We start from the raw sequence: 26,072 nt of genomic DNA on the forward strand, positions 1-26,072 counted from the left end.
CAAATGCTGTGGTAAAATTTTACAACCATGTAGCTGCATGCCAGCCTGAATCAAATATGATCAAATATGAAATATTGTTGCACACATGTCTAATATTAAGTTTGGGATGTTACTGCTGAATTTTGAATATGTGTGAATATTCACCTCAGTCCCAAGCCCACAAAAATATCAGAAAATACTGATTATTTTTGGTTTCCCATATTCTCCCTTGTCTCTTCATTCATTTCATGTCCCTGTTCATCCATGCAATCTGTTTCTCTGAAGTGCAGTCAGATGGTAGGTTTCATAAATGATGTTTAGTAGTTAAAAGTTTGGATTATGAGCCTGGGTGTCTCCCCTTCAAATCTTTACATCTTCTCTCAGCCATTTACTCACCTTTCCAGCCCTACCTTACAACCTCTCCATCAGTAACAATTGGGTGTGTGTGCACTTTTTACCTAGGGTGACCATATGAAAAGGAGGACAGGGCTCCTGTATCTTTCACAGTTGCATAGAAAAGGGAATTTCAGCAGGTGTCATTTGTATATATGGAGAACCTAGGAGGAGGGCTTTCTCCACTGTGGCATCCTGGCTGTGGAATGAGCTCCCCAGAGAGGTCAGCCTGGCGCCTACACTGTACTCCTTTCGTCGCCAGCTTTTTATTCTCTCAGTATTTTAACACTTAATTTTAACTTAAATTTAGATTTTACTGTTCTAATTCTGTATTTTCATCTTATACCACTTTCTGCTGCGTGGTTTTATCCTGGTTGTGCTTCTTTTACTGCATTTTGTATTTGTGTTTTTAGACTGTTCGTTGTTTTATTATGGTTTTAATTTTTGTGAACCGCCCAGAGAGCTTCAGCTATTGGGCGGTATAAAAATGTAATAAATTAATTAATAAAATTCCCTCTTCATCACAACAGTTAAAGTGCAGGAGCTATACTAGAGTGACCAGATTTAAAAGAGGGCAGGGCACCTGCAGCTTTAACTGTTGTGATGAAGAGGAAATTTCACCAGGTTCTCCATATATACAAATGACACCTGCTGAAATTCCCTTTTCAATACAACTGTTAAAGATACAGGAGCCCTGTCCTCCTTTTCATATGGTCACCCTATTTTACCTGCTGTCTGTATGCTCAGAATTACCCCTGCCTCAGCTACTTTCCCGCCTTTTTCTCTCTTCAAAGAGAACGTATAGGGTCTCCTTTACTCCTTCCCCGTCAGAAGAAACTGATTTGAAGGGAGGTGATTTTGAGATAAAAAATAATACTAGAGATGAAAAGTTAAAGCAGATTCTCCTCACCCTTGCTCCTTACCATCAGACTTAGCAGTCTGCTAGAGCTACTTTGGGGTGTTTTTTTTAGAAAAAAATGTGGTCAAAAGTTATAACAGCTAGTTTGTTAGCAAATACCTTGGAAGCGTGTGCTGAGCTCCTAGGACAACGAAGAGAACTGTGCTGTGAAACAAAACAGTTGGATATTTTTTAAAAAAATACAGGACCAAAAGCATGTGGGGAAGGGTTTCAGTTTCTTTGGCAGGTTTATTGCATTCAGTATGGAGTAAGAAAATTCAAGACAATTAACATTATATCCCACCCACCCATCCCATTCTGCAAATAAAATACATACTGTCAAAGCTCAGAAAAACCCCGTATTTACAAACAGAGAGAGACAAGAGAAGACATTGGGTGATCTTTGGAGCAACCATTCTTTCAGTTTAGGTCAGCTGTATCCCTCGCTCTTTCCAAGGAATTTAGGATTTCTGGTTTCTTCTAGGCCCCTCATTTTAGAATAGACACGGTGTGCAAGGTACATAATCTACTCAGTAATGCAGTCAATCGTTTTAGACTCTGGACTTAAAAGTCTTAACATTCTCCTCTTACTCCTTTAGATGGTAATGTTTCTTACTAACTTCAAAATGTGATAACCCAGCCCTGCTGTGCTTGGGAGATGCCCTGCTCATTCTGGTGAGAGGGGCCTTAAAACTATGCCCCAAAGTCCTGTCCCAATAGCACCACCGATGCTGCTATCAGTCTTGCTACCAAGAAATGACAGGGATCCATATCATGCCTGCCTTTTCCCCCTAGTATGTGTCTTATAGCAGCATCACGGAAGGGGAATTTTAGATATGGGAAACAGTGCAAGGGAAAAGGCTTAAACACCCTTCCATTAGCATCACTGCTCCAATCAATGTCATAGCACTCCTCCCTTACCCAACAGCTGTTTTTACGTTTTGATTTTGATCCCGACACCACATCTGTTCTGGTGCTTTCTCTCATGAAGTAGTAGGCAATCACACAACTTCTCTTCCAAAGAATTCAGATATCCTGTCCTCAAGGCATACCTACTGCTCTGATGTGCTGGATCCCATTTTCCTTCTAGAGGGTCAAAGCGTCCTGACAACCATTCTCTTAACTGTAACAACTTGGTATTCCCCTATTTATAACGGTGAAAATGCAAAAATAATTCTACACACACACACACACACACACACAATGTACTTAACAATCTAACCATTCTATATACTACAACACACAATATAGATCCATAAAACCATTTCCCCATTTTTTTCCCAACCAATATTGGTGTTTTTTCAGTCAATCTGAGTTGAATTTGCATGTACAATATTGATTTATGGCTTTTGGCATGTGGCAAGCGCTTATTTTCTACCTGATCTGTCGTCTTCCATCATTCCGTTATTCTGTGTGCATGCTGTGAAAGTCAATGTTAATGTGGGATGAGCATGTGTGAAGCACTGGATCAGGGTTTCCATGAGTGATGTAGTATTCAGACTTCCCCTGTGCCATGGCATATCAGAACGCTGGCCAAAAACAACAAAACCCCACCAAAACATGATTTTATAGTGATGTATAATATGGCTTTATATAGTTTTTCTTTTCAAATCTGACCACTTCCCATCAATTTTCATTTCAGTTTGTAGGATTGTGTGACTTGGCCCTTGGTGTCAGTTCAGCCCATATCCAGATTACACAGTTGATAGACATATGAAAGATTTTCTCTAATGTTGTTTGAGTCAACATGTGCTTCCTAATGTCAGTGGAGCATATGCTGAACCATTTATAGAGCTAATCTAATACATGCAAATTCAACACCGTGTTGAACTGAAATTAGTGGGATTGGGGGGAAACCCAGAAAAATGGCCATGTGAATCCACCTCGCAAGAGATGCATCAATACAGAGGCACGTATTTTATATATGTGTGAGAGCAAAATAGTCCTACAGATCCACCCCAAATCCTATAAATAGGCCTTTACCCTGGAAATGATTCCTGAGAAGAGGAAAAGAGTGATTAAAATCAACAACAGGATCAGAATTATTCCACTAAGTTTTGGGATAGATCATGAAAGGGCTGAGAGTGTATACAAAATTTCAAATTTCTTACTGGGACGTGTACAGTGTAGTGATTTGACTTGTTTGGGATGAAGGAGGGAGGTGTTCCTTATCAGAGAAAGCTAATGAGCTAAGGTATGAGTTCACCAATGACTGTTTAGGTTTACTAGCAAACAGGATCTTGTCTTCTGAAATGAAGGAGTGTTGGAGATCTCTCCAAACCTTTCAAGAGAAGGTGGCCATCTATTTCCTCCAAGGAACATTGTTTGGTAGAAGGGTCTGGGGCCGGGGAATACCCAATTCCCCTCCAATTCCTAGGAAGCATATTCCGCAAAGGCAAACAAAGGAAGCTACTAGTTATAATAATAATAAAAAAACAGGAGTTCTGCTTTCCAGATGGGAGATGGTTGGATGATCCCAGACTTTCAGCCACCTTCCCAATGAACCAAGACTTATAAACAGTCTTCAATCCTATCCAGCACATACCCCTATATTTTCTATTGTGAAGAACTCTGTGTCCATTTACCTCGTACATAAATGCTCTTAATTCCAAAATACAATATTTCCAAATAACATTTGGGTATGTTTCTTCTTTCAGAAATCCCTCAGCTCCATAAAACCACTCCATACAACAGATGCCAATGCTCCAAATATTTTCTTTTTGTTTTTTAGATAAAATTTTGATCAGGCACCCTAGCTGAGAATCCAGTCATTCTGCCTCCCAGTTGCTAAGTCCTTCCTTCACAAAACTGGGGAAATACATCCCACTTTCCTCCTAGGGAACCCAGGAGTACCCCAGTCCCAAATATAAAGATCCCTATTCTTTTCCCAAGGAGCCCAGGAAACTTGGTTCCCCCCACCCCTTTCCCCCCTGAAAAAACACCAGGTTCCTTTTTCTCTACAGGAAATCCTGGGGTCCTTGTTCCCAGCCCCACCCTCTGTTTTTAACGACTAGCTTTTGCTCTCCTCCCAGAGAACCCCAAAGTTCCTGTTCCTTCATGGCTTCTCAGTGGCAGGCATTAAATGGTAGCTTGACCACTCCCCCGTGAAGCTCCATGGAGGCTTCAGCCCAGTTGATGAGGTCACCGCCAGCATAGCTAGTGCAGGTCGCCATCTTGTAAACCTCACCCGGCGTCAAGATGTGGCTCCACATGTTGAAATCTGAGATTTCTCCAATGAAGGCTTGAGTGGCATCAAAGCGGCCACCAAGAGTGTCCTGCAGGAAGAGGAGTGCGGAAAGATAAGAGAATTTAGAGAAACCATTTGTGATCCACCATAGATGGTGACAGAACTTCATGTGGGATATTTACCTGCTCCTGGCCCAGTACGAAAACACCCCCAGGTTTCACTGGATGCCAGGGAGCCAAGTTCTCCCCGCTCCCTCTTCGGACCCCATCCTGGTACGACTCCCAAATACCATCCCGGGTTGACCATGTCACACAGATGTGGTGCCACTTAGCATCATTAATGGCCAGTGGCAATGTGGCGGCCTGCAAAACAAGGGCAGAAGAGTGCAGAGAAAGGAGTTAAGGCAGGGATGAGCAAACACGCCGAGCCCCCAGGGTAGTGTTACAAATGTGTTACAATCTGGATGGCACCAACTATATTGTATGCTGCATAGCCATGGACTCAGGAGAAGCAGGTTCAAGTCTGCTTGGGCAACTTTCTCTGAGCCCTACCTAACTCACAAAGGTCAGTTGCAACTCTCCAACATTTTCTGGGGGGAAATCAATAAAAATGGAGAGGAGAGGCAGAACAGAGCCCAAGATATTTTGCCTCTCCAATTGGCAAAACATGGAAGTGGAAACTTAGGCCTCAGTATTGATTCATAAAAGGCTACAGCTGTTGTAAGGACAAATAAGATAATACTTGTGAGTGAATTAATGAAATAGAAATATTTGGATATTTAAATGGCATCATTTATTCCAAAACCACAACTGGGTATGAGGGAGAGTTTTGGTCACAGAATATTGTAGTTAAATAATTATAGGTATCTATGGATACGAGGCATATCTATCTATCTATCTATCTATCTATCTATCTATCTATCTATCTATCTAAAGATGGAGTATATCTGTCAGTAGTATATCTATCAATGTATATCTTCAAGTATATCTATACCAGGGTTCCGAGTATATCTATAGAAAAGAGTATATCTATATCTCTGGTTACTCTTTATATACGCTATATATCTATAGATAGACAGAGTAACCAGAGTATCTATCTATCTATGTATATCTCTTATACACAGCAAATCCTTGGTCGTGGCCTCTTGCCTGTGGCCTCTCTTGGCCACCCTCCTAGGAACCCATTTAGTGCTATTTCCCTTAACTACAGTACAAAGGATTTGAAATTACAATGAACAAAAGAAACTCCTGCCTCTTGAATTTATTCTTAGTTTCTGTTCAGACCAAGTGACCAAAAGGACTAGAAACTTAACTTTTGGTTTTAAACCAAGAGGCAGCTAAGACAGAGAAATATAAATATCGTGGACATTCTTCAAACATATCTTCCCACCACCTGAATCAGAGAATTGCTGGGTTAGCTCTAAGCCCCACAACTCCAGCCCTAGTTCCTTACCTTGTCGTTGATGAGCAGTTCCATAGGGTTATTTCCCCACTCAATGAGCACCACTTCATTGGCCTGGCCTGGTACCGAGTACGAGAAGGGGGTACCCATCCCTGGTGCTGAACTTGATTTGAGCCAGAGGCAGATGGAGAAGGCAAAAATCTCATGATGGAGGGTGCGCTTGACTTTGACATACATATAGTTGGTGCGGAGGGGAAAGCCCACACGGAAATCCTCAGAGTGCTTCTCCACTTTGTGCCCTGGAGGACAGAGGGGATCAGAGATGTGGAACTGAGCTGCCAACACAGAGAAATGGAGGGGAAGTGGGTTTGTCCATCCAGGCACTGCCAGCTGACCTGCCTATCTACCAAGCATCCACCCCTGGACTTGTCTCCCTTGGTTTATCCCTTCACCTGTTCCTGTGACAGCTGTAAATACCTGAGAGAGTGCCTTCTCCCTTACCAACCTGCCCGATCACTGAGGTCATCCGAGGGCCTGCTCCTGGTGGTTCCACCTAGATCCATCCTCCGATTGGAATCCACCAGGGGAAGAGCCTTCAGCATGGTGGTGCCCCTCCAGTGGAATTCCCTGTCTCTGGAGGTCAGGCAGGCGCCAACCTTGTTCTCCTTTCGGCACCTCCTGAAAACATCTTTATTCCAAGAAGCCTTTCTTTAGCATGCAGCCTTGGATTACTGTTATTGCTTCTTTTAAATTTTGTTTTAACTGTTTTTATTCTGTTTTTATTTTCATTTTACCTTGTACACCGCTCTGAAATTTTTCAATGGGGAGTGGTATATAAATATTCTAAATAAATAATAATAAATAAATAAATAAATAAATAAATAAATAAATAAATAAGGCTTAAGTGTAAGTAACTGCAATAACATTTTCTTTCCCTGATTCTATTGCCTTCCCTTCTTCTGTTTTCTTCTTTGAGTTGAAGTTTACACTGTAAGCACCTTGGAGCATGAACTTGTCTCCTTGGGCTCATCTACCCCAAGCAGGATATTCCACTATGAAAGTGGTATAAAAGACAGGAGCCACACTACTGCTTTATAGCAGTATTGAAGTGCACCTTGGAGCATGAACTTGTCTCCTTGGGCTACACTACTGCTTCATAGTGGTACTGAAGTGCACTGACCACTGTTGGGGCCCATGACACATCTACACCAAGAAGGATATAACACCATGAAAGTGGTATGAAAGCGGTATATGTCATGTGTCAATGGGCCCCAACAGTTGTCAGTGCACTTCAATACCGCCATAAAGCAGTAGTGTAGCTCCTGCCTTTTATATATCACTTTCATACTGTTTTCATAGTAGAATATCCTGCTTGGTGTAGATGAGCCCCCAATTCTTTGTGAAGCATCATGCACAGTGCTGGTGTTCTATAAATAATAATGACGTTCACTCTGCTATTCCAGGGTTGTGGAACTCTTTCAGCTTGACAGCCAAATTCCATTTCAGATCATCTCTCAGGGGCCACATTCCAGTGGTGGGCATGGCCAAATGCAAAAGGGGTGGGGCCAAAGTACCAGTATAGTATAGCTTAAAGTTCTTGCTGCCAGTACCTAAGCCTTAGTAAAGGCATTTCAACCTTTCAGAATGGGGGAAGGCGGGGAGCGAAATATGCCAATCTGGAAACTTACCAAATGATCCATGATCAGGGGGAAGGGAAATGGCCTTCCAAGAAACCCTAGAGGGCTAGATTGTGGGGTTCAGAAGGCCGAATTTGGCCCACGTTCCTGACGTTCAGCACCCCAGGTCTATTCCATCTCCATACACTCAGCCATTGAGTTGTCCATCCCTATTCAAGTTATCTATCCATTCAACTTGAACCCAAACCAGCCACATGTTGCTATTTTTATCTGATAAGCCACATTTTCACCCACCCCCAGTTCTTTCTTTCCGTTTTTCCATGGCTCTAACCCTCTAGCGATTCATTGACCTATCATCCTCTCTGCCCGTCTTTCCGTCCATCTTTAATGGACCATGATTCAACCCACTAAGGCAGGATCTACACTACTGCTTTAAAACGGTTTATAACAGTAGTGACAACTGTTGAAGCCCAGGACAAACTCTATATGCATTCTCCAAACCATTTTCAAAGTGTGATATCCTGCTTAGTGTAGATCATTATGTACACTTATTCATCCACTGAAGTGCTTATTCATTTATGTTACCAAATAATTTATTTAGAGGTAATCCTATACATGTTTAAGTCAGGAAAAGAAGTCCTACAATTCTCAGCATTCCCCAACTAGCAGGGTTGCCTGGGAAATGCTGGGAGTTGTATGATGTCTTTCTGTCTAAACTTTCATAGGTTTGCACCCTTTATCATTCATTTAGAGCCAGGAGGGTGTAACAGAGTAATTGAACTAGGATTGGGAAGACCCAGGTTCAAATCCCAGCCAGCCATGCAACCTTTAGCTAGTCCCTCTCTCTCAGGCTAACCTACCTCACAGGCTTGTTTGTGAGGATATGGAGAGAACCATGTATACAGCCTTGAACTCCTTTACAAGATATAAATGCAATACATAAATAGTGAACAACAACAACCTATGAGGAGAGTCTGAAAGAACTGGGCATGTTTAGCCTTGAGAAGAGAACACTGAGGGGAGACATGATAGCAGTCTTCAAACACTTGAAAGGTTGTCACACAGAGGAGGGCCAGGGTCTCTTCTCGATCATTCCAGAGTGCAGGACAGGGAATAATGGGCTCAAGTTACAGGAAGCCAGATTCCAGCTGGACATCAGGAAAAACATCCTGACTGTTAGAACAGTATGACAATGAAACCAATTACCCTAGGAGGTCATGGGCTCTCTCACACTAGAGACATTCAAGATGCAGCTGGACAACCATCTGTCAGGGATGCTTTAAAGTGGATACCTGCATTGAGCAGGGAGTTGGAGTCGATGGCCTTATAGGCCCCTTCCAACACTACTGTTCTACGATTTTATGAATTATTTTTAGCCATCCATCTCTTCACATCGAATGATCTCTCCACATCTTCACAAGCACTCACCCATCTACTTTCTAATTTATTTACCTTCACATGAAATCCACCTTTTCGTCATTTATCTCTACACCACCCTGAGATCCTAGTGATATAGGGCAGTATACAAATGTTTAATAAATAAATAAATTTTAACCTGGGGCATGTACCTCTTTCAACCTGAGGGCTGGACTTCATTTCAGAGACTCTCTCAGGGACGGCAAAAGGGACAGGACCAACATACCAAAAATATGAGCATATTTTAGCTCTGAGCTCTTACTGCCGGTAACTAAGTCTTTGGAGAGGCATTTCAACATTTTAGAATTGGTGGTGAGGGAGGAACTGCACAAAAGGCAGGAAACCAGCAAAATAGATGGTCAAAGGAGAGAGGCACGGCCTTCTGGGGAAACCCAGAGGTCCAGATCTGAGGTTCTGCACCTCTAATTTAAACATTTCTATCTCCAACTACCAGTTTACTTAATCTTCCTTCCTCCTGTACATCCTTCTCTATCCCATTGGACCAGAACTAAATTCCCCCTCCTCACCCTGAATCTGCCAGCTGCTGGCACAGCCACTCACCTTTCTCAACACTGTGTCCAGGAGAAACATGTTTGTGCCTCAGCCCCACTGCTGTTGGCACGCCATGTGTGTGGTTTTCAGACATGTTTAATTTCTCATGGATCTGATGCTCCAAGAGGCTTATCTTCTTCTGAAGAGCGTCCCGCAGGGATGTGGAGAAGACAGAGCCATTCCGATTGTGCTGAGGAAGACAGGACAGGCCCTCATGTTAACAGTTATTTAAATGGCTCTGCCTTTGTTTTCATGCTATCCCATATGTACACCTGGAACTTCCTCCCAGAACACCTACGATGCTGCTTTGCTTCCGTCAATCTCCTCTTGAAACCCACCATTTCGTGAAGCCTTCTGCACAGCCTCTTAGTTCTCATCTCCTACTGAACCTAATACCCAGAACCTAAGAAAGTATAACAGAACAGAATGCCCAACCTTCCTGTTACCCTCACCTCCATCTTTCTCTCTTCCTTCTGTTGTCTCCCAGTGAGAATTTTAGATTGCAAGTATCTGAAGGCATGGAGACTTCTTGTTTGTTTGCTTGTTTATTCTCTCAAATGGCGACATTCATCATCATCATTCCCTGAACTCTGGAAGTCCATTTCACCTTACACCAGGCCTCATGGAACAGCTGTCCCGCTTACTGTGCAATCCTATCCATCAATTGTACTGAGTTCCATGGGGTTTACTCCCAGGTAAGTGTGTATAGGATTGCAGACATAGGCCATGGCTAGACCAGGCCTATATCCCGGGATTGTCCTGGGATCATTCCTGTGCATCCAAATGACACACAGTGGATCCCGGGAGCAGGCAGGGACAACCCTTCCATTTGCCTGGGATAATCCTTAGGTCTAGCTAAGGCCATAGTTTCCAGGCCCAACCCTGCCCTGCAGCAGGATGAAGCACCCTGCTTCAGGTAGCACCAAGAGAGAGTTAGATGATGGTAGGAATTGGTGTGCAAACGCTATTGCATGTGTTAGTTCTAGTGGGGGGAGAGGGAATTTGGGCTCTGCTTCAGGCAGCAAAATGTCTTGAGCCAATTGCCTTGCTTCCTTCCCTGCCCACCTCTGAACTGGCAGGTGTACCATTTCTATATTGTCCCCCTGCTCTCTGATTTGGTGTGGGCCTGGATTTATAAGTCTTGCTTACGTATTAAGAAGGGGGAAAGTGAGGGAAAAGGTCAGCAGATTTATTTTTGGTCACCACACTTAGGTCAGCACCTCAGATGCTCTGGTAATCTTTGTTCCCACCCACAGTGATGGTGGCAGAGCCATCTTCCAGCCCCTCCTCCCATGGCTAGTTCTGTAAAAGCCCTCAAGCACAGAGATGAAACATTGAGGAACTCTGATCTCTTTGAGACTCTATAGCAGCGGTTCTCAACCTGTGGGTCGCGACCCCTTTGGGGGTCGAACGACCCTTTCACAGGGGTCGCCTAAGACCATCGGAAAACACATATTTCCGATGGTCATTTATTTGTAATTAGAAATAAATATTTCACAATATATAATTACATATTGTTTTTGTGATTAATCACTATGCTTTAATTATGTTCAATTTGTAACAATGAAAATACATCCTGCATATCAGATATTTACATTACGATTCATAACAGTAGCAAAATTACAGTTATGAAGTAGCAACAAAAATAATTTTATGGTTGGGGGTCACCACAACATGAGGAACTGTATTAAAGGGTCACGGCATTAGGAAGGTTGAGAACCGCTGCTCTATAGAATCAAAACTGGACCTGGGTGTCCTAGTTCCTGAGCATTCTAGCCCTACTCCGTTTAAATTTCAGTTTTTAGAGAAAACATGGGAGTCCTGTTTCATGCTTTTCCATTTGCTCTGCTAAACCCTCGCTGGTGTGATGGGTGAATCTCAAAGTTGAAAATTGGTGAGGGGCTCAGGGCATCATTTAACAAAACAATGGCTTGTTCTACAAATCAAAGCATGCAGCTCATATTTTAATAATGTTTTTCTTCAACACTGGCACTATCATCAAAACCAGCGCCATTGTGAAAGGAATGAATCCTAGGCCAGGGCCTTGTCAGCCCATTTGATAATTCAGCCCTGGTCCAAACAGCCTTTATCTCCATTGCCAGAAGAAAGAAATCAAATGCTGGAAAAGTAAATGTACTCTTAATTGTTCCTCAACTTTTCCATTGACCAGCTCAGTGCAGAACACCAGTGGTCAGTAGGCTACAGTTTTAAAAAATTCTGGCTTAGGCTATAAAACTCCCTTCCTCAGGAGACGTTTCTATAAGTTCCATATCAATCTAAAACAACATTTCCCTGACGTTCTTTTCAGTAGGGAGTTCTTGTAAGGGAATGCTAATTTTGGCTTTATCAAGCTTTTTTATAGGTGTGGCAGTGGGGGTTGTGGGGGTTTCGCTACTATTCTTTTTGCTGTGTTTTTAATTGATTATAGTTTTATCCTGGTTGTTATGCAGTTGAAGGGTCTGTTCTGGAAGACAGCGGGGATCCATAAATATTTGTATGTATCAAATAAATAGAAACAATAGAGACCCTCCCATACCTAAGATACTAAGATATTTAGGATTCTCTGATTCCTCATCTGCCTCACCATGCTGGCCCAATGATCTGAGCCCTGGGTATCTAAAGGACTGCCTTCTACCATTTGAAGTACCCATCAATAGAGATTCATAATTCATATGAGATAATCCTCCCAATTCCCCTGATTTTGAAAGTTAGGGTTTTTTTCCCCCCATAATGGCACCCCTGCCACTACGGGCAAATTAGACACCAGCTATATTTCATCCCATTTGCACAAGCTTTTGACTGCAGTTGATATTACTGCTTTTCATCTGTAACTGTACAGCTGCATTGTTCAATTTGTATATTTATTTATTCTTAACTTGTTGGTATCTTATATTCCTGTAATTGGAGTTGCAAGTCACCTTAAGGGCTATTATAGGGCGCATCCAAATTTTTAGGATGACCACATGGAAAGGAGGACGGGACTCCTGTATCTTTACAGTTGCACAGAAAAAGGGATTTAAGCAGGTGTCATTTTTATGTATGCAGCACAAGGTGAAATGCCCTCTCCATCATGACATGCCTAGTGTGACCAGATATAAAAGAGGTCAGGGCTCCCGCAGCTTTAACTGTTGTGATGAAGAGGGAATTTCACCAAATGCTCCATGCATACAAATGACACTGCTGAAATTCCCGTTTCTATACAACTGTTAATGATACAGGAGCCCTATCCTCCTTTTCATATGGTCACCCTATACCAGGCCCCATCACTGTAAGCTTTTAAGAAGGCCCTGAAAACACTATTTCATTCTGGACTTCCCCTGAAAGGTGAAATTCCCTCTCCATCACGACATGCCTAGTGTGACCAGATATAAAAGAGGGCAGGGCTCCCGCAGCTTTAACTGTTGTGATGAAAAGGGAATTTCACCAAGTGCTGCATGCATACAAAGGACACCTGCTGAAATTCCCGTTTCTATACAACTGTTAAAGATACAGGAGCCCTGTCCTCCTTTCCATATGGTCACCCTATAATGAGTCTTTTAATCTGCAAGAGCCCTGCCTCATTTACTGAATTTTACAAGGGGTCCAGATGTCATCCTTGTCTTGTAATCGTCCTGCGTTTTCCCACAGCTTTTTCTGTCTTTTTTCTTACCTTGGGAAGAAAAGACAGAATAGCTGCACAATGCCTTCTGATTGTTAGTGCTAGAAATAAACACAACAACAGCAATTAGAGCTGCCATCCAGTTAAAGCAATCTTACCAAATTACTCAACTGGGTTTTAATTGAGTAAATGATGACCAAATTGTTTGCACGTGTTCATATATTTACTTAGGACTCGAACAATAGTTTTGAAGGAAACAAGCATACTCCCCTTGTTTTAGATGGAGGCTGTATATGTCGCAGGGGGTGCCATGTTAGAAGGACGCCTCTTCCAAGATGGTGCCTCTAGTTTAACATTTCTATAAGTATTTGCATTACAAATAATTAATATTTTCTTTAAATGTATCAACCAATTAATGAAGGAAATATTTTTAGTCAATTAAAAAGATTTTAAACCAATCCATCTAACATTTGTGAACCGCCCAGAGAGTTTTGAGTATTGGGCGGTATAGAAATGAAATAAATAAATAAATCGATTAAGGGCACAGTCCTATATGTTTAGACAGAAAAGGTTATAGCCCTACAAGCAAAATTGTTAGAAGCATCAATAAAGTCAAGTGTGATTCAAAAGCTACACTCTAGGATCCTTTGTAATATTATAGCAGGCACCAAAGCACAACTATCTAACCTAACTGGTGCAGCTGCTATGGGCATCAAAATGTTTTCAATCACTCTGTTAACCCTCAAGATCCCATAGAGAGCCTTGCTGTCAGCCTCAGTTTTCTCTATGATGGATTGAGCACTAATTCTGGAGAAGCGATGTGGTTCCTTTGGCCTGTGCCATCTGCTCTGGCTCTCATTTGACTCAATAGCAACTGTACAATAATTTCCTACTTTGGCACACTGAGATAAGAGCTGCATAGGATAGACTGCAGGATAGCAGTTTCTGGTAACTCTGTTCCAGGTGGTGGATGGACTCGGGCAAAGCTTGGGCTAGTGAGCTTTGTGGCTGAGTAGAGATATTGAAACCAGGTATTCTCAATTATTGTGCAATACTCCAACCATGACACCACTTTTAAACATTACTAGAGCCCATACAAGCAACCAAAATATCCCCCCAAGGGTGGCTTGAGTTGTCTATATTATCCTAATATATACAGTAAGGAGAATTTCACCAGTCATCACCAGTTACAGACGTAGGCAAGAATGTAAAGTAGAATGGACATCTGTTTTTGTTGTGTGTTTTAGATTACTGTGTGGTAACTTTATTGATTGTTTTCATAATTTTAATGTTTGCACACTGCTCTGTATAATTTCTTTCAGAAAGGGTTTGTTGTTATTTATATTCTGATCTAATCTTTCTCTGCAGGGAATGTGGGATTCCCGCCTTCCAAACTAAGCCCATGTGGTTTGACTTCCTGCTCTGGAGGACTGCAGTCAAAAAACACTAACTAATCAACTGGTTTCCTGGAAGCTTAATTAGTCCTGCTTGGGAGTCAGACAGCTTCCCAGTCAATTACGGTTCCACCCCAGACAGAATGGGAACAAGTACGAAAGAGGCGTGACACGTACAGGACAAAGCGGGCAGGGCCTGAAAGGAAATGGCCTCCCACAAGGAGGACATAAGGAGAATCCTGGTGCAAGGAACCATCTAATCCAGCATTCTCTTCACACAGTGGCCAACCAGCTGCCCACAGGAAACCCACAAGCAGGACATGCGTGCAACGGCACAAAAGATGCATGTGATGGTGGTGGGAGCAATGAAAGTGAAACCGGGAGGCATAGAAGGGAGCAGGCAGGACACAAGAATCATAGAATCGTAGAGTTGGAAGGGGCCTACAAGGCCATCGAGTCCAACCCCCTGCTCAAGGCAGGGCAGACAGTCACGTAGGCATGTTTTTAGGTGAAGTGAGTGACCAGCTTGAGTACCTGACATACTGTACCTCACCAAGAAAAGCAAGTGTCGTTCTGTGGTTTTATCAGGGCCCAGTCTGCCACCTGAAATGGCTACTGCAGATTCACTCAGATTGTGTGTTCTTCTATTGGTTTTAATCAGTTGGTTTATATGTTTGTATGTAAATAGGTTGTTATGCTATTTTTAATGGTCTTTGGCATTTGGGGGGGGGGGGGGGCGTGTCTATGAATGAGATGAAATTGTTGCCCTTAAAAATGTTGTAGCACCAAATGACCACTTGAGTTGCTTGTGTAGTGGGAAGAATCTGTGTTTTATATCCTTCCTTCCTTCCTTCTAATCTTTCATTCCATCCTTCTCATCTATACTTACCTACTTACTATGCATGTAATCCATCTATGTGTTCCACAAGCTAGCGACATGCTTTCTTCCTCCTTACTTCCTGGGCCTATTATCCCTCTTCATGTGGCTATTTGGGGAGATACCACATTTCCTCACAACTAAGGGATATAATTGTAAAGAACAGAAACATTTGACAGAAAGCTCCAATACTACTTGGTCAGTACAGGTTACCTTTATCATATTTCACCCTCACACAATAAACTTCTGAGGTGACGTTGAGGGACAATCTGTGAGAAGGAAGAACATGCAGGGAGAAATCCTAAGGCCTAGCTAGCTAGATCAGTGATGCCACACAGTTTCTGTCAGGAGACGTAGAAGCAGAAAAGTAGTATTTGACCTTCATGTTTTGCCATTCGTGGAATGGGTCATAGTCCTGAAGGTGGACACTGTTCTATTATGTGAGTAGTATGTACTTGGGGGGTGAGAAGTAAGGGCTTGTGAACCATGTTTTCCCCTAGAACCAAAATGTCTCTCCAAGATCCTGCTCATGTGTGGGTAGAGATATCTGGGTCCATGTTTGGAAAAATAAATGTGTCCACAGAAAGAAGGCTGAAACCAGATGATAATTATGGGGTTGTTCCCCACGCCACCCCTTCACCTCAGAGTTGAAAGTGGTATGAAACAGACATTGTTGATCTTGGTGCATAATGACCACAACATTGTCTTTTCTGGTAACTGGGTTTTGGAGCTCCAAAAACTCCAATGCAAACCATGTTTAATATGAGGTGAGAGGGGAACAAAAGATAAGCATGCATAACATCATGGTCAATAATGGCTTCTGTCACACTGACTTCAACTGTGTGTGTTTTTTTTAAAAAAAAGTCACCTATTTCTTGTTTCCACACTTACCTACTTTCCTATGGAAAGTAGATAGATCAATAGCTGAAGTGGACAGCTTGACAAACAAGAGAAGAAATTCAGGGTGTGTGAAAGGGAGAAGAGGCGGATGGATGTGGGGCAGGCAGGCAATATATGACACAAAGGGTTAGAAAGTGTGTCATATAAGGAAAGGTTAAGGAAGCTGTGTACGTTTAAATTGGAAGAAAGAAGATTAAAAGGGGACTCAGTTGGAATCTCGTCTATTTTAAACACTGCCACAAAGAAGGCAGGAGGCAGTTTAGTCTGATGGCAGAGATGGGGCCAGGGCAATAGATTTACATTGCCAGAATATAATTTTAGGGGATAGAAATCTGGGGGTGGGGAGGATAGATGCCTTCTTAACTGAAAGAACTATAAGTTGTATGGGATAAGCTTAGAGCTGGTTCAAATATGCATGTCCATTACTTGATGACTGTGACATTAAATAATGGTTTACATGTGCGAAGGGGATATAATGCCACAGATAAAAATGTCATATCTACAAACCTGTCCTTGAACACAGTCTTTTTCAATTTAGGTGATTCACACATACTTCTGCTAGACATTAAGGATAAAGTAGGATTTGAAGTGTAGAGAAATTGTGGTGTTTGTACCAAGCTATAGATTCTCCAGTGCTAGAGATTTTGCAAAGCGGTAGAATAGAGACATGTAAAGATATGGGCACGGCAGAGGATATCCTGCTTCATAAGACAAATGAATCACTAGGCTTCTATGACACATCATAGATGAATGTTTGGGATAGTAATGATGGGTGATTGAATGCACTGATGAATGAGCAGTTCTGTCTGTCGGGCTTGTTAGTAATGGAATGATCATTTCGCTTGGAATGCTCAAATTATCACTGTGGGATAAGATTTGAGCTACATGAATTTATGTGTGCATTGGACAAATGTGAAGCAGTAGCAGGAAAGCATGATGTGTGATGGTGACTGATAAGAAATGTTTGGGGGTAGGGATAGGGGGAACAGTATTAGGAAAGCTGGATTTGTAGGGGGTTGTGTGTTAGATGTAGGGTCTTTTACCAGGAAAAGATGGATAGCATTGGTTAGAATTATTTATTGTCATATAGAATGACAGGGATTATATGATCACATGTAAAGTAAAGTTGAAGGATGTATATGGTGATAACTCACTGAAGAGTATTTGTGAAAGTGGATAGTTTGATGGACAAAGGATAGGAGGAGAGGGAGGGAGGGGAGAAATTTGGGGGTGAATACAAGATAAACGATGGATGGACAGCTGGGTATAAGATACGGAATAGTTGGACAGATAAGGAATAATTGGACAAATTTGAAAAGAATGACTAAGTGTCTTAGGAAAACTAAAAGATATTTTTTTCCAAAGAGAGATGACTGATGCACAAGCCTTGGTACCTGTAGATGCTCCAGTCGCTCCTTGAGTGATTCCAGCATTCTCTCCATCTGGTGCACCCCTGCAGATGTCTCCTTGGGTGGATCCTCCATGGTGTTTGCAGCTGCAGCTGCCTTGCGAAAGGCATCATGGGTGTTATGTCCCACCTGTAGTTCATGGTGCTCCCGTTGTCCAAAATGGTGGTACTCATTCTCCCGGGCATGGATGCCTTCATGGGGATCTCGGTGGCCATCCTCATGGTGTCCCCTATGACCATCCTCATGGTGGCCCTGATGTCCATCCTCATGGTGGCCCTGATGTCCATCCTCATGGTGGCCCTGATGTCCATCCTCATGGTGGCCCTGATGTCCATCCTCATGGTGGCCCTGATGTCCATTTTCATGATGTGTCCTGTGACCATCTTCATGGTGGGCCCGATGCCCACCCTCATGATGACTTCGATGGCCATGGATTCCCTCATGATGGCTATGGACATGGCTGTGATTCTCTTCATGGTGACCACCATGGTGCTCCCCGGGGTGCCTCCGGGAATGGGATTCACAGCGGCTCAACTTTGCTGTCAACTCCCGCACCGTCTCCCTCTGATCCAGGATCGTCTCCTTCTGGTGCACCACCGTCTCCCGCAGATGCAAGATTGTTTCCTTGGCTTCCTCAAGAGTCCCTACCCAGTGTCCATTACTCCCACTATTAGCTCCTGCTCCATGTCGCTGCTGACTGGCTGACTGGCAGCCATTATCCATGTCCAGAGGCATAGGGCTGCAGATAAACTTGGGCAAGCCATATTCGGAAGCCAGTGCCAGAGGAGAGAAGATGAGGCAAAGCAATGCCCAATGCAAGGTCATCTCCGCAACTATGATTTCTCTGGCAGATAAGAAAGGGGTGGGTATGGGTTTGATAGCCAAGGAAAGAGAATAGAGATGATTCCAGTTCGAGGCCACTGGTCTATAGATTAAGGACCCTGTCGTACAACAGATATAAATCCAACATCAATCATCCAGATCCTCTCAGAGAAGACAATCAAAAATTCCAAGATGCCTGTTTGATGCCACCAAAGGAGGGGTCAGAGGCATCTATTAGGAAGGAGATCCAAGGGTCTTTGACAGAAAAGTGGAAGATAATCCAGTTGGAGTGTGCAATGTAGCTACTCAAGGCAAGTTGGGTCCACCAAGCCACCAAACATGAATCAGGTCTCACTTCCTAAATACTCCCAAATCTGGTTGTGTTGCCTCAGCAAGTGAAGACTTTTCTTCCTCCTCTGGTATCTGTGCCTTACTACTCAGCAGAACCAAACTGCCAGTAGGCATCCCGGCACTGTAGGCAGGCGGGATTTGTGCTTTCCCTGCCTCTCCTTCCTGTCTAATTTGCCAAATCCGCTGAGATGAGGAGAGAAGCATCGTCTCCCCTGGCGACCAAGAAATTAATGGGCTTAAGGTGTCACGGCACAGCTTTTTCCTTCACCCCTGCCCAGCCTCCCCAGCCTGTTGCTAAGGCTCCTGCTTGGCAGCCTATATACAACCCCTCCTCACACCACTGCCCCCAGCAGATAAGTGACTTGAAAAGCTAAAACTCCACTCAGAGGAATTAAGTTACCAGTCAAAGAGAAGCGAAGCCTGAGCTTTGAACTAATTCACTGGTTTGTCTTCTAATGAAAACTACTTATATGGATCCATTATTCACATGAAGATTTAAAATGCATGAAAAAGAAAGGGGGGAAAGAGTGTGTCGGGCAATATGTAAGGATAAATATATTGAGAGAGGATAGAAAGATAGATAGATAAAAAAGACAAAGCAATACGATCTAGTACATAAATATGAATACGAAATTCCCGTTACAAATACCTGTATCATGGATCATTTTATCAGTGTTTGCTCCTCTTTTCCAGAGAGTTAGGAAGTTCAGTAGAACCTCAGTATAGTTTCTTTCCCTTGGAAGCAAGACTTCTTTTAGTCCCTTTTCTAAAAGAATCTCTTGAGAACAAAGTGGTGATAATCAGTCTAATGGCAGAGATAGTCCAGGCCCAAAAACCTCAACATACAATAGGTTGCTTTTGTCAAGCTTTGGTTTCCCATATCTGACCGAGCCAACTTACCAGATCCAATATTTTTATATGTCAGTGGTTGTGGTTGTTGATTTCCCTTTACAATCCCCAAATTCAATAGCATTTGTAACTGGGAACACTGGCGACATTATCATTACCTGAATGGGATTATTAGTACATTCATAGTAAGTGAATTTTACATAGTTCCTTCCCACTGAAAATAAATAGGTCTTAGATAAATTATTAACTTCTCCCATTGATTTCAGTTAACTTATTCTGAATTCAACCCATGGTCCAGACCTAAGGCAGCTGCTCTTCCATAATAATGACCATTCACATTCAGACATGAAACAGGTTTCATGAAGTGCAGAGGTAGTTCTCCTTTAAAAACTCATAAAAGTATATATTTTAGCATTGAAACAACACTATATACAAATCTGACGAAATTCTAAAATTTGATCTTTAGCCTTTGATCTAATAGACCTTTTCTATTTATTATTATTATTATTATTATTATTATTATTATTATTATTATTATTATTATTATTATTTCCAAGGTGCTTCAGCAGCTAGGCACTATACAGTAATTATATTAAAATCAATAAACCTCGAATGCAAGCTTATAATCTACCCTCAAAAAGCATCTTGATTCGTCTCTAATTCTTCTTGGTGAATTTTAAGGCACTACCTATTCAGCACCAGCTTACTAGATTCCATATTTTTATAATTTGTTCTTGTCTATAATTTGTTCTCTAGAAGACAACAAAAGATCATCTGTGACAATCCATGTGAGCCCCACAAGTCACTGTTCCACAGCAACGTTCATGCAGCATAGTTTTAAAAAAAATGAGGCATCCAGACTTGAAAAATATTGTGGCATTCAGAACTGGTGGTATCAATTGTGGCATCTGCCATCGCATTTAGTTCATGTTGTTCTAGGTCAGCCAGTACCAATAAGGTTCCTTCCCACCATCAGTTATTCAATTACATTGAATCGCAAGACTTCTTCTTTTTGTTCTCCATTGTCCAAGGCCTCACGCAATCTGGTCCAGAACACAGCTTCAGCCTCAGGGTCCTCAGGCCATGTGAGGTAGCTGTCTTGCTTAATTAATTTCCTCAGTCGATGATAGGGAGACAACCTAGGAAGGAAGGAAGGAGGGAAGGAAGGAAGGAAGGAAGGAGTGAGCTTTTCTATTCTCTTGTACACACACAAACACAGAGAAGGACATCAAGAAGATCTGTGCTGGAGCAGACAGAAGGTCCATCTACCCAGCACTCCAGTTTCCACTGTGGCAAACTATCTGCCTCTGGGAAACTGACAAGCAGGATATGAAGGCCACAGCACTCTCCAGCTGTTGCTCCTCAGTAACTGCTGTTCAACGGCATACTACTCCTAAATCAATTTAGCCAATATGACAAAATTTAGCCAATATGACAACACACCTCACCCTAGTGAGGAAGACTGTGACCAGGTGACAGTCTGTGTGTGTCTGCTCAATCTGCTGACCATGTGATGCTCATGATGGGCTACTTCAAGGGCCCTCCCTGCTTTCCCTTCTTACGGTTTATTATCTTTCAACTGGAGTTAGACTGGACAACTCTTCAAATAGATTGTCATAAGAACATGAGAACATAAGTGCCCTGCTGGATCAGACCATCTAGTCCAGCACTCTGTTTGCACAGTAGCCAACCAGCCATCGGCCGGGGACCAACAAAGCAGGACATGGTGCAACAGCACCCTCCCGCCCATGTTCCCCAGCAACTGGTGCACACAGGCTTATTGCCTCAAATACTGGAGATCGCACTCAAATGTCAGGGCTAGTAGCCATTGATCGCCTTCGCCTCCAGGAATTTATCCAACCCCCTTTTAACGCCATCCAGATTGGTGGCCATCACTACATCTTGTGGTAGTGAGTTCCATAATGATGTCCTCTGACAGACCTTCAAAAAGAACTCTCCTCTGTAAAACAGGACAAACGGGGCACAAGCCCTGAATGCCTGTTCTGTGGAGTTCCTGCCACCACCGAATCTCCCCTCCCTGATCAGGATCTCTGCTGCTGCGGCCCTACTGGCAGTGTGGAAGCAGCAATGCCCATTTGGGGCGCTTGGATGAGAGTGATATTAAACTCATTCCACACCCCAGTGTGTGTGTGTGTGTGTGTATTACAGTATGTGTGCATGCACAAACCCCAGACTCCCTTGCCGATGCCAGATGCAGCCCTAAGGACCAAAAAAAAGCACCCCTGTTTTAAAGTCTCTAACGTACTGGCTGTCACCACACTTTGTGGCAGCATTATGCTTTATGTGGATAAACCTTTCTCTTGTCGAGGTTTGATATATATTGCCCATCAATTTCACTGGATGACTCCCACGTTCTAGTATTATGAGGGAGGGGAAAAAATCCTCTCTATCCACTTTCTCAACACCATGTATAATTTTATTGACAATTTCACATGCTTCCAGACACTAGGGGGTGAAACAGAATGTCCTGTCGCTTGAATAGTTCCTATTTTCTGCTCCTTCCCCCTTCCTCTTCCTTTTTCCTCTTTCTCCGCTGCCTCTGCAACAAATGCTATGCAGTTCTATCATGCCTTTGCTCCCTTACACTCACACACCTGCCTTAGGGGGTGCTTGTTGTTAAACGGTGTTAGATATAAAAGCACTAATAAAGTAAGTTGATTTGAACTTCCTTAAAACTGGCTCTAGTCTGCATTTTTTGCCTCCACTACTAAACACTGTATTGCCATGCCTTCTCTGTATAAGGCAATTCTGCTGTAAGTCACACCAGACTTTCCAAGGTCATTCTCCCCTCCCTTGTTAGTCACAACACAGTGTGTTGGACTCAACACAGTGTCCAAAGCAGCTAGAATCTCTCCTTTTTGCTCTCACCTCCAACTTTCCCACCATAGTCCCAGTCACCCCACTCTCTTCCCTCCCATCCCATCCAATGGAGTACATGTAAATGGAACCCTTCATCATCCAGCATTCTTGACCTCACCTCTTGCTGATCAGTTTATACTCACTCACCTGTAGTTGGGGATTTCCTCCATAAATACTACAACCAAAGGATCCTGTCCGTGGTAGTAGATCTTAGAACAAGCAAGTTGGATTTCCAATGAACACCACTCATCCTCCAGGTAATTGTTGTTCACCAGGCATAAGGTCTTGCAGCTTTGACTTATTCCATTCTGCACATTGTCTATGTAATATTCTCCGGGGGCAAAATCTCTAGGCCCAAAACAGAGCCGGAAGTAGGGCTCTCCTTCCTTTTCCAGCTTTTCCAGAACATTCTTCATTACCCATTCATAGTCCTGACTGCAACAAGAAATGTAGGCATCATATTGGTAGTCTTGTCCTTTCTGGTGCAGTTGACCATAGCCCCAGCCCCTCAGCAAGTAGTAAGCATGCCTAAGGGTCCAACCAAACTTGGCATAAACCAAATTTATAAGCAGGAACAACAGAGTGATCACTGTAGTGACAGCAAAGAAGTATATTTCCCAATTCTCAAAGCAGAAGGACATGTCTTCATCAACAAAGAGACGATCAATGACCCCAGGGCCAAAGCAGTGATAGGAGTCCAAGAAGGCCACTTGGATATTTGGTTCAGATACAGACCAGTTTTGGAACCATGCGTTATCACAAGCGCATGTCAGGGAATTATCAGAGACATCCAAATACTTCAGGGAGGAGAGTCCACCAAGCAGCTTTTTGCTAACGTTCCTCAGATTATTCTTGCTCAGGGAGAGCTGCTCCAGAGATGCCAAATCAGAAAAGACTTGTTCGGGCAGGTCCCTAATGGCACTATTTTCTATCCAAAGTTGACTTAGGTTATGTAGCCCTTGGAAGAAATCTGGACGGAGTTTCCAAGAGTCATTCTTATCTGAAACAATTTCAGAGAGGTCTAGGGACTCCAGGCTAGTCAGGTTAACAAAGGAGAGGTTGTGGAACAAGATACTGGGGTTGCCTTTCAAGGAGAGGTACTGTAGACTTCCCAGGCCATGGAAAAGTTTGTCCGGGGGACAAATCGGTTTTCTAGGAACCTGAGAACCAAGGTCCAGCTTGCGAAGGGACTGGAGGTCAACAAAGGGGCTTGAATAATCATATTTGTTGTAGGTAAAGAGACAGTTGTGACTGAGGTCCAAGGTTTCCAATTTTTTGAGGCGTGCAAAGATTCTGTGAGACAACTTGTAAAGTAAGTTATGATCCAGGGAGAGGTAGCTCATGGAGTGGAGATCATCAAAAGCATGTGTTTTAATGGTGAGGATTCGGTTTCTTGAAAGCAAGAGAATCTTCACATGCTTCAGCACGAAGGCTTGATCCTTGAGTAATCGGATGCTATTATCCCTCAAGTCCAAGAACTCCATTTTGCGAGCATAATGGAAGGTGTCACGGGTTACAGCCGTAATCTGGCAGCCCTGTAGGATGAGTGTCCTCAACGCTTCCATGCCGTAAAAGGATAGCTGCTCGAGATTCGTCAGGCGGTTTTTTGACAGATCAAGATAATTCAACTTTGTCAAATGTGAAAAGACATAATGCTCCAATTGGCCAATAGAATTTCTCCTCAGGATCAGTGTACGTATTTGCATGTTCTTCCCCCAGGCACTAGAACTGAGACGCAGCACCTTGCATTTGTCCAGGGAGAGGAACTCCAGGTTGTTAAATGTGCTGAAGGCTCCATTATTGAGGTACCTGTACCCTGTGGTAGACAGATCCAACCATGTGAGATTAGTGCAGGAACCCAACTGTCTCAGCTGGGAGTAATTCATCTGGGAATGCTTGATGTCCAAAGAGGTTAAAGACGGAAGACTTTGGAAGACAGAGCAAGCTGTTGACACCGTGTTGTTAAATGTTGGATTCATACTGGACAAATGCAACATGGTCAAGTTAGGAAGAGATACATTGATAAGCTGAGAGATGTTTAGGGGGTTTATATCCAAAGACAAGTCCACCAAAACAGGAGTGGCTTGAAATGACTCAGCCTTCGCGTGTGACATGTTGTTAAGGGTTAGGTTCAGTTGTTGCAATTTAGGAAAAGAGCAATTTGACAGGTCCAGCCTGGAAATGTTGTTGCTGTTTAAGCTGAGGTTTCTCAGGATGGGGAAAGTGACCCTGCTAGGCCCCATACATGGGGTGGAGATCTGATTGAAACCTAAATCCATGTAAGTGAGGTTGAGCAAGCCTTTCACGGCAGTTGCCACTTCTTGGAGACTCGAGAGATGGTTAGAGGGAAGATAAAGTTCCTGGAGAGCCATCTGGAACATGAGGCAGGTGGGATGTAACATGGCAATTTTGTTGTGACCCAAACGCAGCTCACGAAGACTGCTCAGTTTGGCCAACATGTATGGCCCCACAGACGCCAGCTGGTTCCAACTCAAATCAAGCACCTCAAGCTTCCCCAGATTTTGAAAGGCATTAGACTCAATGTCAGATATGTAGTTGTGGTCCAGATAAAGTTCCAACAATTGAGAAAGTTGGAGAAAGGCCGTAGACGTCAGATGCTTCACATCGTTGTGGGAGGCATTGAGCCATTGCGTGGAGTTGGGCAGGTGGGAGGTGGCAGAACTCAGGTTGGAGATGGCACGGCCAGTACAGAGAGCAAAGCCCGGTCTGGTAGGGGGAAGGATACAGTGACTGAGCCCAAAAGAATCAGCACCCCAATGGGACCATGAGAAGAGGGCTAGCAGCACACAGAGCATTAAAGGGATCAGGCTGAAATGGGACATTATGAAGCCGGAGCCTCTGTGCGCCTATTGCCTATATTTCATATACTCCAGCTTCTTCTCTGTCTTGCAACGTCATTGGGAACTATCACACAGCAGAATCATATGCCCCTAAAATAAGAATACAAAATGCTTCTGATTAGTTATATTACAAATGGAGTGGTGATATGCTAATACTTGGCATCATATGAATGCAGCTTCTTTTGTATCATTCATTCATTTTTTAAATACGGGAGAAGTACATTGCCCACTTTCTTCACCAGAAGGCTCCGATTCAGAGACACCGTATAAAGCAGAATTCTCTCTTTACTCATAATTCATTGCGCGGCATCATGTTGCACCTACACATTGAGCTGGATTGAGTCTGTCAAACTTGGGGTATGTCTACACCAGCCCTATAACCAGGGATTGTTCCTGTGCATCCAAATGCCACACAGGGGATCCCGGGAGCCGGCAGGGACGATTCCTCCATTTTCATGGGATAACCCTTAGGTGTAGAAAGGGCCATAGAATAAAACCATTACAATCAATGGAACTTCGGTTAGCAATAAGCATCTTAAGTTCTATTGATTTCAGTGGGTGTGCTCTGAGTATGACTACACTTGGACCATCGAACCCTTAGAAAGGAACTGTCATAAAGTGAGGGAGTGAACATCTTCTCTATGATAGTCAGGGACACTCTGGGAAGG

The 26,072-nt window shown here is 43.1% G+C and overlaps 2 protein-coding genes across 2 annotated transcripts; both read right to left on the reverse strand.

Annotated features, from left to right (window-relative positions):
* Positions 1-4,335: 4,335 nt before the first annotated feature.
* On the reverse strand, positions 4,336-18,466 carry LOC134406339 (neuronal pentraxin-1-like). The gene is made up of 6 exons (XM_063137707.1): positions 17,995-18,466; positions 17,627-17,898; positions 9,473-9,653; positions 5,910-6,193; positions 4,640-4,819; positions 4,336-4,545 (listed from the first exon to the last, which is right to left on the reverse strand). The coding sequence occupies exons 1-6, from the start codon at positions 18,464-18,466 to the stop codon at positions 4,336-4,338; spliced, it is 1,599 nt and encodes a 532-aa protein (XP_062993777.1).
* Positions 18,467-20,305: 1,839 nt separating this feature from the next.
* On the reverse strand, positions 20,306-25,386 carry LOC134406360 (toll-like receptor 13). Its single transcript, XM_063137736.1, has 2 exons — positions 22,691-25,386; positions 20,306-20,802 (listed from the first exon to the last, which is right to left on the reverse strand). The coding sequence occupies exons 1-2, from the start codon at positions 25,384-25,386 to the stop codon at positions 20,640-20,642; spliced, it is 2,859 nt and encodes a 952-aa protein (XP_062993806.1). The 3' UTR covers positions 20,306-20,639.
* Positions 25,387-26,072: the final 686 nt, after the last annotated feature.

This window comes from Elgaria multicarinata, chromosome 11 (genome assembly GCF_023053635.1).
Source record: "Elgaria multicarinata webbii isolate HBS135686 ecotype San Diego chromosome 11, rElgMul1.1.pri, whole genome shotgun sequence".
Taxonomy (NCBI): Eukaryota; Metazoa; Chordata; class Lepidosauria; order Squamata; family Anguidae; genus Elgaria; species Elgaria multicarinata.

Coding starts and splice junctions, on each gene's coding strand:
- LOC134406360 (XM_063137736.1), bottom strand. CDS start 25,386: ATGTCCCATTTCAGCCTGATCCCTTTAATGCTCTGTGTGCTGCTAGCC. Junction 20,803..22,690: donor GAGGAAATCCCCAACTACAG/GTGAGTGAGTAT, acceptor CTTCCTTCCTAG/GTTGTCTCCCTATCATCGAC.
- LOC134406339 (XM_063137707.1), bottom strand. CDS start 18,466: ATGACCTTGCATTGGGCATTGCTTTGCCTCATCTTCTCTCCTCTGGCA. Junction 6,194..9,472: donor TGGACACAGTGTTGAGAAAG/GTGAGTGGCTGT, acceptor CTGTGTTGGCAG/CTCAGTTCCACATCTCTGAT. Junction 4,546..4,639: donor TCGTACTGGGCCAGGAGCAG/GTAAATATCCCA, acceptor CTCTTCCTGCAG/GACACTCTTGGTGGCCGCTT.